The 13,514-nt window shown below is 37.5% G+C and overlaps 1 protein-coding gene across 11 annotated transcripts in view; it reads left to right on the top strand.

Annotated features, from left to right (window-relative positions):
• The window catches only part of Tjp1 (tight junction protein 1), a 326,594-nt gene that overhangs the window by 265,943 nt on the left and 47,137 nt on the right, over positions 1-13,514 (top strand). For all 11 annotated transcript variants that reach the window (XM_034494537.2, XM_034494529.2, XM_034494561.2 and 8 more), the window contains 2 exons: positions 11,747-11,871; positions 12,585-12,687. In XM_034494537.2, the coding sequence (XP_034350428.1) occupies positions 11,747-11,871; positions 12,585-12,687 (228 nt within the window). The remainder of the gene's footprint in view (positions 1-11,746; positions 11,872-12,584; positions 12,688-13,514) is intronic.

Below are 13,514 nucleotides of genomic sequence, written 5' to 3'. Positions count from 1 at the left end.
TAGTTTGTTGTACCATGTTTGGTTGCTCACAACTGTCTGTAACTCCATTTCGAAAGGATCTGATAACCTCTTCTGGCCTCTGCAGGCACCCTCACACACACATAAAAATAAAACCTTTAAAAAATTAGCTGGGTGTGGTGTAGCACAGCTCAGCCTGTTTGACATAACAAGTTGCAGGATAGCCAGGGCTATGTAGAAAAACCTTGTCTCAGAAAATAGAAATTAAATAAGTTACTGTAGGGCTGATGACAAGAATTCATGCTTTATCTGTTCAGGTACAGCTCCTTCAATTCACCTTTTTTCTTCTTTTGAGCAGAGCTGACTACTGATGGCTCTCCTGTTTATAGAGTATTTCAATAAATGGCATATGCCTTGCACTGATTATTTCTGAGCACTTGACAAGTGGAGGTGGGAAAATTATGTTCCTGAACACTTACTCCTGACTATCTTAGGAGGATTTGAATCTGCACGTTGTGATAGTCAGTTAATTATTCAAATTAAGTGGTTTTAGGCAGGATATGGTTGACTTTTTTCTGATTCACTAAATGAAGAAATCATTTCAATAATATATATCTTAACTTTTAATTCATAAAGCTAAAGTAGCTTATTATTTTCATTGTGCTTAATAGGTAGCATGTCTGCATCAGATCTCCATGATACATAAAATAATTTTATACCTTATATCTTTGATTGTTTGATTGTGATATAATGGATTGGTAGCATTTTATGCATTACATTTATTTTTCTTAATACTTTTATTATTTTTATTGGTATAATTTATATAACAGTAAATCCATGCTCATCTAGAATGTAGTTCTGAGTTTTGACATAGTTACACAACTAATATCCCACTTAAAATGCACAGTGACTCCATTACCTTAAAACTTTCCTTCAAACCTTTTTGTGGTCAACTCTGTCCCCTTACTCTCTGCATTGAACCACTGATCTGTGACCTTTAAACTTTGACCTTTTCTGGAATGTCTTATAAATGGATTTGTGTAATAAGCAGCTTTTTGAGACTGACTTCATATGCTTAGATTAAAGCATTTGAGACTTCTCAATAGTGTTGCTTGTGTTGGTATCTAATCCCTGCTTATTACTAAATTCCACTCTATTGTATGAGTGTATAATAGTTTACTCATCCTGTAGTTGATGGTACATTTAGGTTTGCAGTTTTTGTTATGAATAAATCTGCATTAGTATACAGTTTTGTATCAACACAACTATTTTCGTGGGTAAATAGGAATGGAATGGAGTGGGTTTTATGCTAGCTGTTAATTTTATAGGACATGGCCAATTGGATGTTTCTTCTCACCAGCAATGTATGAGTCAGTCTTCTTCAGCTCTTGATATTGTCGGCTTTAACCATTGCGTTTAGCTATTCTTTTTTGTTTAGTTTTTCTTTGTTTTATTTTGTTGTTTTTTGAGACAGGGTCTCTCTGTAGTCCTGGCTGTCCTGGAACTCACTCTGTAGACCAGGCTATCCTGGAACTCAGAAATCTGCCTGTGTCTGCCTCCCAAGTGCTGGGATGAAAGGTGTGCGCCACCACTGCCTGGCCAAGTTTAGCTATTCTAATAGATGTCTTAGTAGTATTTCATTTTAACTGTTTGAGTATCTCTGTCCATTATTGCTGATCATCTTGTAAGAGTCAGTCTTTATTGCCAAGTTGACTGGATTTGGAATCATCTAAGAGACAAAATGAGGCATATCTATGGATAGGTTTAACTGAAGAGGGAAGACCTTCCCTGACTACAAGTAGTATTATTTCTGTAGTCAAAGGAGGTATCTTGTGAAGTACATGGTCTCTCTCCACTTCCTGATTGAAAAGACTGCATTATACTCTGATCGCCATGCAATTCCCACTATGCTAGACTGTATCCTTTCTTATACCATAAACTAAAATAAATCAGTCCTCCTTCTGGTAAGCCAATTCAGATATTTTGCCACAGTGATAGATAAATAAAACAAACTTCATTCTCTATTCGTAAGTGCCGCAGTGATTCTGGGGGTTGAGCCCAGTGTCTGTATAGTAGGAAATGTTGACTACTGCACCACATGGCCAGTCATTGAATGTGTTTTGATGTGCTTGTCATCTACATTTCTTTTTTTGATTGAGTGCTACTGTACTTTTCTTTCTATTTTTGTGATAAACACCATGACCAAAAACAACTTGGGAGGAAAGAGCTAATATGTTCTGATAATACACAGTTCATCCTGTACTCTGAGACAGGAACCTAGAACCTGTAACAGGGACCACAGAGGAATACTGCTCACTAGCTTGCTCCCCTGACTTGTTCACCTTGCTTGTTGTAGTTGTTGAGACAGAGTTTGTCTGGGTAGCCCTGGAGCTCACTCTATAGCTCATGTGGACCTCAAACTCAGATCCATCTGCCTCTGCCTTTGGAGTGCTGGGATTAAAGGCATGTGCAACCACTATCAACTTGCTTAGTCCAGGTCACACAGACCTCCCTAGAGCTGGGTACTCCCACAATCAACCAGTAATCAAGAGAATGCCCCAGAGACTGCCTAGAGGCCAAAATCAAATACAACTTGAATGGAATTTTTTTATTACATGGATTGCCATTTTGTTTACTGTGATCTTCAGTATACAGAAGTTGGTATACAGTATACAGAAGTTGGAGTTTTAAGAATTCTTTATGCATTCTGGACACAGATTCATGATCAAGGATTGCTTTATATTTTCCCCTGGCCTGTAGTTGTTCTCTGCCTTCTGGCCAGCGTTTTTGTTTTCATCAGTCATTTTTTTTTTTTTTTTTTTTTTTTTTTTTTGGTTTTAAATTTCAGAAATCTTTGCCAACTCTGAAGTAAAAGGCTTTCTATGTGTGCTTTCTTCTTATAAGTTGTATGCATGTTAACTTTTGTATGTGATAAATAAGACAGTTTTTTATTATGGATGTCTTAACATCTTGAACAACCATTTTGTTGAAAAGATCACGTTCTCTCCATTTAGTTGCCTTTTGCATTTAGTAAACATGAACTGACCGTGCATGTGTGCATCCATACTTTTTACTCCCTAGTCTTACTGAGCTATGTGCTTACTTTTTACCAGTTACCTTTGCTTTGATTGATACAGCTCTTTTCATTTTTATGGGATCAAACTCAGGATCTCATTCAAGTCAGGGACTCTCGTGACAAGCTACATCACCTTTCTCTTTTATATTAACTATAAAGTTATGACTAACTTAGCAAAGGATGCTTTTACTGATTGCCAATTTCAACATTATAAGTACTTGATTTTGCAAGATTGTTGTTAAAAGTGTGTGTGTGTGTGTGTGTGTGTGTGTGTGTGTGTGTGTGTAAAATCATGAATTTGAGAGGGTTGGAATGTCACAGGAGTTGTAGGAGAAGAGGGAAGAATGGAAATGATGTCAAAACAGTGCTCATGAATGATAATCTAAAGCAATTAAATGTTTCAATTAAAATAAAAGTGCCTAAATAAGTAAAAATATATACAAAATAGATGTATAAATTCAGTTACTGATTTTGTATGAAGCTAAATTTTATAGGACATAGAAGTTAAAAAAATTTAAAAATAAATAATAAAAAGGTAGCTATTTATTGAAATGCCTTTTAATTTCATCATAAATTATACAATTAAAAATCAAATTACAGGTCTTCAAATCAGTTACTGTCAAGCTAACTACTGTTAGCATTCTGTCTAAACTCCATCCCCACAGTTACTGGGCAGTAGCCAGGTATGCTCCACCCCACAGTTACCTGGCAACAGCCAGGTAGGCTTAATCCACTATAAAAGGGGCTACTTGCCCCCTCCTCCCTCTTGTTCTCTCTTGCTCTCTTGGACTCTCTCTCCCTTGCTCTTCCCTTCTTCCTCTCTTTCCATCCCCATTCCCTCTCCTTCCGCCCCCATGTGCTCTTGGCCAGCCTCTACTCTTCTATTCATATTCAATTTACCCCCTTTCTCTCTGCCTTTCTCTGCCTCTACTCCTCTCCTCATGCCTTGTATAAACTCTATTCTATACTATACAATCATGTGGCTGGTCCCTCAGGGGGAAGGAATGAATGCCTTGGCATAGGCCCGCTGAGACATACCTTCCCCCATACCTCACCACACCCCTGTAGAACGTATCTCTTTTCTTTATCTTTTTCGAACACTTTACCTACTACCTATGATCCTTTTACATTTTTGCCCAAACAATATTTAAGACTTAGTAATTTTAATTTTCCAAATGTTCTTGTAAAGAATTATCAGCCTTATTTTTAAGTTTTTAAAAAAGTGCAGTTCATTTTTTACAAGTGAACAGTTTATTTTGAGGGAGCAGTCATCTATTGAATGACCTTTGATGATAGGACCTTCCATGAGTAAATATTTTTTGGTCCATTGAAAAGAATGAAACTGGGCTTGGTGACAGAGGCAGGCTGGCCTTAAGCAGGTTCCATGACAGCCAGGGCTTTGTTACACCAAGAAACCCTGTCAGGAACTCCCAACCCTCGCTCCTTCAAAAAAAGAATGAAGGAAGGACAGAGTATCACTTTTCTTTGTTCATTGGCTCTTGGTGTTAAATGCCTGATTTCAGTGTTCCTGCAACAACAGTTACCATTACCAGTATTTATTCCAGAAGATGAATTGTGCTCTAAGTAGCAGATATTAACAACTTGCAGTTCATTCCCAGGAACAGTTTAGAGCTCTGAGCCACGCTGTAGCAAAACATTCCCAGGAGCCCACCCAGAATTTATTCCTGTTGCATCTTGGGTAGTAACCAGTTGCATTTGTTGCTGTAGGAACTTTAAACTCTTCTGCTGCAAACTTTGTAAGAGTACTGTAAAAGGCTGGTGCTGTCGTTGAGTTGGATAGACTTTGATCTGGTTCTTTTGGGTGTGTAATGTTTGTTGATTTTCAAGTTTTTTTTTTTTAGTAATAAAGTTTATAAAACAAAATTTTTTTAAAGAGGGAGAAAAAGTTATTCTTGCTGAGGAAAAGGTGAAAAGTGCTGTCTTTTTGCTGAGGTGGAGGCAATTCAATGCTGTGTTCCCAGCACAACACTTGACACCTTTTGGAAACCAAAGAGCTGTGAATTTGACTTACCCCTCTTATCTGTTTACCTCTCCTGAACCCTCCAGGGAGGGGAACTTGCATCTCCTAAAGCTCAGGAAGAAGCAAGACACTGAATGCAGCTTCCACTGGCCACCACACAGCCAGATTTGCCTGAGGAATGCCTGCCTAGATTGTTGAAATGACACTTCTAACACAGACATGAAACCATGCTCTGTTTCCTTTAACATTTACAATTTTGCTCTATTTTCCTTGAGCTAATGAGACACAGATTTATAGTATTTCCTCATTCTCAAATTACTAACAATAAAGAAAATAGTGCAGAGGAGAAACTTTTTTTTTTATAGTTATCTGTAATGTATGTGTGCGCATATGTGTATGCATGTTTATATCTGCCTGAGGTTGATAATATCTGGGTATCGTCTTCAATTGCTCTCACCTTGATTTTTGAGATACGGTCCCTAAAGCTCACTCATTGGCAGGCCCAAAATGCTCTAAGAATCCTGTCTTCGCTGGCTTCCAGCACTAGGGTTATATAGGTGCACAGCCACCACACCCAGGTTTTATGTGGGTAATGGGGATCCAAATTAAGATCCCCAGGCTTGTATAGCAGGCACTTTGCCAAATGAATTGTCTCTTCAGCCACAGAGTCATTTAATTTTTAACTAATATATACATCCTTTTTCATTTCCCTTATTTAATAACTAAAGTACTAACAGGAGAAATGTAATGTGATAGTGGTAAATTATACCTGTAGTTTTTGTTAGGTAATTTGGCTGGTTCCTTTAACGTTCTATTCTCAGTATTAGAGTACAGTTAGAATAGGTATTTGGAATGGAGTATATTGGAGCTTCATAGTAAATTTTACTTTCAGTAACAAGTATATTTATCACTTAAAAAAACAACCCAAACAAGAAAAAAAAAAAAAAAAAAACACAACAAAGTTAGAAGTAGAACTCGGCTTTACACCCTCTGTTATAGCTCTGCCCGTTGCCCACATTCAGTCTTTCCTCATCACCTTGCATTTGGCCTTTCTTGTCCTTTTCTTGATGCCATACACTGTACCACATGTGCATCTGTTTATATATGTACATATATTATTGGCTTGATGTTGCGTATTAGAACATGCTTTTTTTTTCTTTCTGAAATTTTGAAATCTCTTAATTCTTTACTAAAAATACTCTTGTTTAGTCTACTAGAAATGTTTTGGACCTAAACGTAGTATAAGTCGCAGGACACAAAATCAGTATTAAAAGACCAGCAGCCTTTCTTTATATTAACAATTCACTCTCTGAGAAAGAATTTAGGAAAAATATTACATTCAAATGTTCCCACCCCTATTTAAGTATTTAGGAATATATATATCTAACCAAAGAAATGAAAGCTGTCTACAGGGAAATTTTTATAATATTAAAAAGGAAAAGCATAGAAGATTCTAGTTGATGGAGAAATATTCCATGTTCTTAGATAGGCAGAATTAATATTATGAAAATATTTATTATAGTAGCCAAACTAATTTATAGAATAATGCAATATCTGTCAACTCCCATGTCACAGGCTTAGAAAAAAACAGGCTGGTCTGAGGGCCTCCACCCCCACACATATGTAGCAGAGGACTGCCTTATCTGGTCTTAGTGGGAGAGGATGTGCCTAATCCTGTAGAGACCTGATGCCCAGGGAAGGAAGGGGGATGCTCACATACACTGGCGCTTTCTCTCTCTTTCCCTCCCTCCCTCCCTCCCTCCCTCCCTCCCTCCCTCCCTCCCTTCCTCTTCCCTCTCCACCTCTCCCTCCTCCCCCTCCCCGTGTTCATGTCGGGGTGTGTGTGTGTGTGTGTGTGTGTGTGTACCCGTTCAGAGTCAAAGGAGAAGGGGGATGGAGGATTGGTATGGGGGAAACATTTAGGATGTAAATAAATAAAATAATTAATTTTAAAAGGTGTGTGCCGTTGCCACCACCACCTGGCTCTCATGTTCTCTTTCATCCAGAATCTAGCCAGTAATATATGTAAAAAAATATGTTCATCTCTACAATATAACATGGAGGAATGGGTTTTTAAAGTAGCTATTTTTTCCTTTAAAAGACTTTAGTGAGGTTTTTATTTAGTTTTAGTTTTAGTTTTTAAAAATTTGTATGAGTCTATGCTATGTGAGTGTGAGTGTGCATGCCTGTGGAGTCCAGAAGAAGGTGCCAGATTTTCTGGAGCTGGCATTACAGGCAGTTGTGAGTTGGTAAGCCTGGTTTCTGGGGACTGAACTTGTTTCCCTCCAAGAGCAGCAGGAGCCATCTCTCCATTCCCTCTTAAAGGGTCTTAAAAGGTAGCTTTTCCAAAGCACGTTGCAAGACTTTTGCCAGAGATTATTTCAGTTGACTTTGAGGCTGCAAAAGTACAGTATCTTTTAGATGCCCCCTCCCCTTTTTGGTGTTCTAAGTTGCTCCAGAATAAAATGTAGAGTATCTAGAACAGGGGCTGCAAACTCTTCTCTGAAAATCTAGATAGCAATTAATATATGGCTTTACAGGCAATAATAAATATTATGGCTGTATACTGCTCTGTAGCTGTATTGCAAAAGCAGTCATAGTAGGTAAACCAATGAATGTGGCCATGTTTTAATAAAACCATATTTATAAAGGCAGACAATTGGATGGGCTGAAGAAACAGTTGAGGTAGTAGAATGCTTGCTGATGTACAAGCTTGAGGACCTGAGTTTGACAGTCCTGGGTAGAAAAGCTGGAAGAGTTGGCATTTGTTTATAATCTTAGCACTGGGGAGTGAATACAAGATGAGCTCAACAGCAAGCAAATCCAACTCAATGAACAAGTCTCAGGCCAGTGAAAAACCTTGTCTCAAAAATCAAAACCAGGTAAATGCCGTCTCCTGAGGAAGGACACCAAGGTTGGTATCTGACCTCCGTACGGGCACACACATGTATGTGTGCACTTGTAAACAGAATGAATGGCAACCTGGACAAACTTGACCTTCGGATCATAGTTTGCCAACATTAACCTAGAGCAATAGCTTTCCAGGTTTATTATAAAGAAAGAAGACTCAACTAGATTGTCCTTTTTTACCAAAGATTCTGATTCTTTTGGCTTAGGGTAGGTTTGGACCACCATTTTTTAAAATGCACCAGTTTGAGATGCGCTATACTTCTAAGAAATTGTGACACAAGAGTGAAAATGTTTCTTACTATGTGATTATGATGGAGATGTAAGTGAAAGACATGGAACACACAAGTAATGATAAATCTATAGGAAAGTCCTGTGGTTTACAATTTAGCTTTTCTCTTTACTGTCAGGAATAATATGTGATGGGACTTGTTCTTTGATTTATACTCTCAAAGGAAACATGGGTTATCTCATTAATACTAAAACCATGGAAATCCAGTTCCTTTTTTATTTTCTTTGTTGTGTTGACTTTTTGACAGGACCTTAATGTGTAGGCCAGATTAACTTCAAACTCAAAGATAATCGTAGTGCCTCAGCCTCCCGTGTACTTGGGTCTGGTTCATTCTTCTATTTACTGGGCGTTTAGTCTATTTGAAGCACTCTCAAAGAACCTGGAATTGTATTAAAGGAATAAACAAGTCAAACTTACTTGCATGTATTCTGGTCTTGACACTCAAAGGTGGTTCTCAGTGACAACCTCTTCAGGGTAGGAAGTCTTAGTTTTATATTTCCTTAGTTGCATTACATCCAGTAAAATTTAATGGGCATATACAATCAATAATGGTCCACAAAGCCACTCCTAAGAGATCAGCAGTATTGCCCAATAACCCTATAACACAATCCACATACAGAATTTTAGTTTTCATGTTTTTAAAAAAAATGGTTGAAAGTTCTTATAATAATCCGATTTAACTCAATCAGAATATCATTTTAACATGTAATCAGAATTTTAAAATTATGTACACTTTCTCATGCTGTTATAAAATGTGTGCATGTTTTACAATTTGAGCACATTTCAGGCAGGACCAGCCACATTTAAAGTGCTCAATCATATAAAGACCATCATATTCTGAGCAAGTGCATCTGTAGCTTAAGGTGCTACCTTAACTGACATATAAGGAGGTTGGAGTCTGTTGACTTCCAGCTTAACACCCCACTTTGCTATCAGCTGTTCTTCCCTAGAAACTGCATGTATTTTAATAATACTTGGACAAATAAAGTGAATACTCAGGAATGCGTTAGGCATTTCTGTTTTCATGCTGAAGTATTATGGTAAAATTTTAGAAGGTGAAATTACGTAAACAAAGAAATTAGGAGGGATGTATAGGTGAGCTGGTAAGTTTCTAAGGAAATGATTGAATAAGAGGGAAACTTGGGATGAGAGTGCCAATACAGAGGATGTGGATATTTAATATAATAGAAGGATGCTGAGTGAACTGTTAGCCACATAGAAAGTGATGAGCTAGGACTTCTTGGTACACTCCATGCTCAAAATTAACTTATGATGAATCATAGGCCCAAGTGTTGCTAGAATCATAGCGCTTCAAGAAGAAACTACAAGAGTAGATATTGACATTACATTAGGAAGTGCTTTATTAAGTAAGATGTCAGAAGCCCAAAACAAAAGAGAAAACAGGTAAAATGTTGGTGTTTGAAAGGACACCATCAAAAAAGTGAGACAGTAACACAGAACGAGAACACAGACTACATTTTGATAAGGACCTTTTTTGAAGTCTGTTGTACTCTTACAACTCAGTAATACAAAGATGTAACTCAGATGAGGAATGAGCAAAAGATCTGACTAGACATTTTCCAGAGATCTGTAAATGAACAGTAAGTGCAGTGAAGAGATGCTTAGCGTCATTAGTCGTCAAGGAAACATACCACTGAAGCCCTGTGAGTGAGCTCTCCATAACTGTTAGCATAGCTGCAAGAATAGACAGTAGAGAGTGTCGATAAGGATGTAGATACATTGCTGATATTAGTGTAATAGGATGCAGCCATCGTATAAAACAATTGAAGAATGCCTCAGAACGTAACTATATAGCTACCATGTGACCCAACAATTCCATGTCGAAAAATATACCTGATAGTAAAAACAGATACACACTTAATAAGTAACATGTGAATGTTCACAGCAGCTTTATTTATAATAGTCAGAAGTAGAGATAACACAATGACCCATTTGCTAATGAATGATCAATAAGATGTGCTGTATCTATATAATGAAGTATTAACAATTAAAAATGACATACTTTTAGAACTTCTTTTTCTCTGTGAAGGCATAATATATTTGTACATGGTATAGTGATTGTCATGGCCCTCACTTCATTTGCATGCCCTTTAGCAGTGTACATAGTGTCAGTATGAAACTTGATAATGACTGTTATAAAGACGGCCCTGTCCTCACATAAATACAACACAAGGCATTTATGCCAGGGAGACAAAGCTGGTCTATTGGAAACCCATTGTTGTTATGTACTTTATTAATAACTATAAGGTTATTTTTATTATTTAAATAACTTCGTGTATGTACACATATGTGGCAGATGTCAATACCAGGTGTTGCCCTCAATTGTTGTCAGTGTGGGTATTTAGTCATAATTCTAAACCAAAACTCACTGAACAGTTTTTTATCAAATTCAAGTCAGCAACACAGAGATTAAGACAAGGCGTTAACCCTCAAGAATGACCTTGAACTTCTGACCCATCTGCCTCTACTTCCCAAGTACTGAGCTTACAGGTTCAGAAAATTACACCTGGCTCAAACAAGTTTTAAAATCAAACGCTCTAACCTAATACTAACCCAATACAAAGATACACTAATTTGATACTTAAATACTGACAAATGGTGGTTAAGTATTTGGGTTTTGTGATTGCAGTATATGTCTGTAAGAGCAGAAAGTTGTACGTACAGTAAAACACTTGCCAATCAGTAACAACTGAATCTGAACTGAGGCATTTCAGGTATTGCCGTCTCCTGGGCACAGTGGCATCCACAGTGCAGAGTGTAAACGCTGTAGCCTCAGAACCAAGGCTGCAGCACAGTCCTCGAACTTAGAAATAGCTGCATTTTTTTTTCCTGTACTGAGCCATTGAGTCAATTATAGAAATTTTAGTTCTTTCAGAAGTTTAAACATTATAAGTATAAACACTATAATTTATTTAATAAGTATAAGTATAAACATTATAATTTATTTAGTTGAAATACAAAAAAAAAAAAAAAGATTGACAATTTGGTGTATTTCCTATACATAAAATGTATGTAGGACATTAGTGTTTTGCTGTGTAGAGATTTCCTTTGGAGATTTGTAGAATAACTGATGGAAGTTGAAATACCTAACACTTGATTTTTAAGGTGCTTGTTGTATTGTGTAAGATGACAGATGGTTTATGAATTAAGTCTGTCCTTTCTGAACCAGGTGGCAGTGTTAATGATGATCACACTGAGCTGTGCTTGTCCCTTTTGGACCCCGCCAGATAATCAAAAATTAATCAGGATCTTACTGCTCAGAGTTTTAAAATCAATTTCTTGCTTATGTAATATTTATATAGTCAACACTTTTAATATCATTCTATCTAGTGTATAATTTACTGGAATATGCATTCTCATAGAATGGACTGATGATTGTAATGTATAACCATCAAGTGAGTACAAATCACAGATGCAATAAGATTATAATTTATAGTTTCTACATTACTTATGCTGGTGAGCAATTTTGTTGTCCTTAATGCAACTATTTTACTGTAATTGCTGTTTTTAGGCTCCTGGGTTTGGATTTGGAATTGCAATATCTGGTGGAAGAGACAATCCTCATTTTCAGAGTGGGGAAACCTCCATAGTGATTTCTGATGTGCTAAAAGGAGGGCCAGCTGAAGGACAGCTACAGTAAGTGCAACCCATCCATTCTATATCATGTGTGTCTCCTGTTCCTTCCCACACTCACTGTTTTTGTCCTTAGTCATGGATCTATTTTGTTAGTGATTCTAGTTAGCACACCCAACTTGTGCTGTACTTATTTAGTATTTGTCCTCAAGTGAATATGCACTTATGCTCAAGAAGTCTTTGTCAACAGTGCAAGGAGGCAGCTAGGTAGAGAGAGAAGGAGAACTTGTAACTAGTTTATGTGGAGCTAGCTTTTGAGAACTTCTCACAGGAAAGTCTGCCCTTTCTGTATACTAAGAGATTAGTGCAGTACAGATGATAAGAAGGGCAGGAAGGAAAAATTGAGACTATAATCAGAAGATTTCAAAGACATTTAACTTATATTTAATGACAATGTCTCTGTTAGTTGGGTGACTTGGTGTCATCTAGTGTTCTAAACCAGCTAGCTACCAGCGATCTTTTTGTTTGTTGTAGTGCCTGTTCTGTTCAGGCAGTTGGGGAAACACTGTCCTTTTTAAAAGGAAAAGGGGCTGCTGTCATGGAGTTAGTTACCTGCTAAATGCTCTCTTGAAGGGCCTGACAGTTAAAGCTGATGTTGTTTTATCATTGTTTAAAGACAAGCAGATTAATTAACCTGTCATTCAATGAAGACTTTCAAAAGGTCTTATGTGCTTTTCTTTAACATGTTTTTCTGGTGTTTTTTCCTCTCTTCTTAGGGAAAATGACCGAGTTGCAATGGTTAATGGAGTTTCAATGGATAATGTTGAGCATGCTTTTGCTGTTCAGCAGCTAAGGAAAAGTGGGAAAAATGCAAAAATTGTGAGTATCTTTTATGTTCAATTTAGTAGAAGTGTCAACTACTCCTGATACTTGTTTTCTATTTGATTCCTCCCTCCCCCCCTTTTTGAATCTCCCTTCCTTTGTTTTCAGAAAATGTCTCTCTGGGTAGTCTTGGCTGTCCTGGAACTCTGTAGACCAGGATGGTCTATCACACAGATCCTTCTGCCTCTGCCTCCCAGGTGCTGGGATTAAAGGTTTGAGACACCGTAAGTAAATGAAGTCAGTTCCAAAGTCAGTTGTTGATGAATGTGAGTACTTCTTACTCTCCTGTGCTATGTACCTAATCTAAGTTCAGATAGAAGTTTTCATTTATATAAAGGAGAAGGGGTGACTTAATGCTGCTGTCTCTTTTATGTACTTACATTATCCTGGATCTCCACAAGTCATGTGAAAGTGCCTGTGACCCTCCTTTCTGGTCTGAGCTTTGTTTACAGGGAACACTTTACCTTCCTTCTCTGACCCCACACCATCTACCACCCTTGTTAACTCTGATGTCTTAAGGAGAGAGAAGAAGCCCAGATTGTCTAAAAAGAGTTGTTCAGGGTGCATTTCAAGTCACTGTCTAAAAGGCAGAGTCTGAGATTGCAGAAAGCACTATTATGCCCAGTTTATGCATACAGGCTTGTGGTATAACAAGATTGAAGTCAAGGCGAGATAAGACAGGGAGGGAAGGAAGCAGCTGTCCTTTCTCCTTTCTTAGCAGCACAGGGCATGTGTTTCCCACATGCTGGCTTTTCTTGCTACTTGTCCTCCAACTTCAAACATTGTTTGTTTGTTTTCACCAAAAGACCTACTTTGGCTCATCT

The sequence above is a fragment of the Arvicanthis niloticus genome, chromosome 1 (genome assembly GCF_011762505.2).
Source record: "Arvicanthis niloticus isolate mArvNil1 chromosome 1, mArvNil1.pat.X, whole genome shotgun sequence".
Classification (NCBI taxonomy): domain Eukaryota; kingdom Metazoa; phylum Chordata; class Mammalia; order Rodentia; family Muridae; genus Arvicanthis; species Arvicanthis niloticus.
Note: the sequence above shows the minus strand (reverse complement) of the source record. Positions and strands in the feature narration are given on the sequence as shown.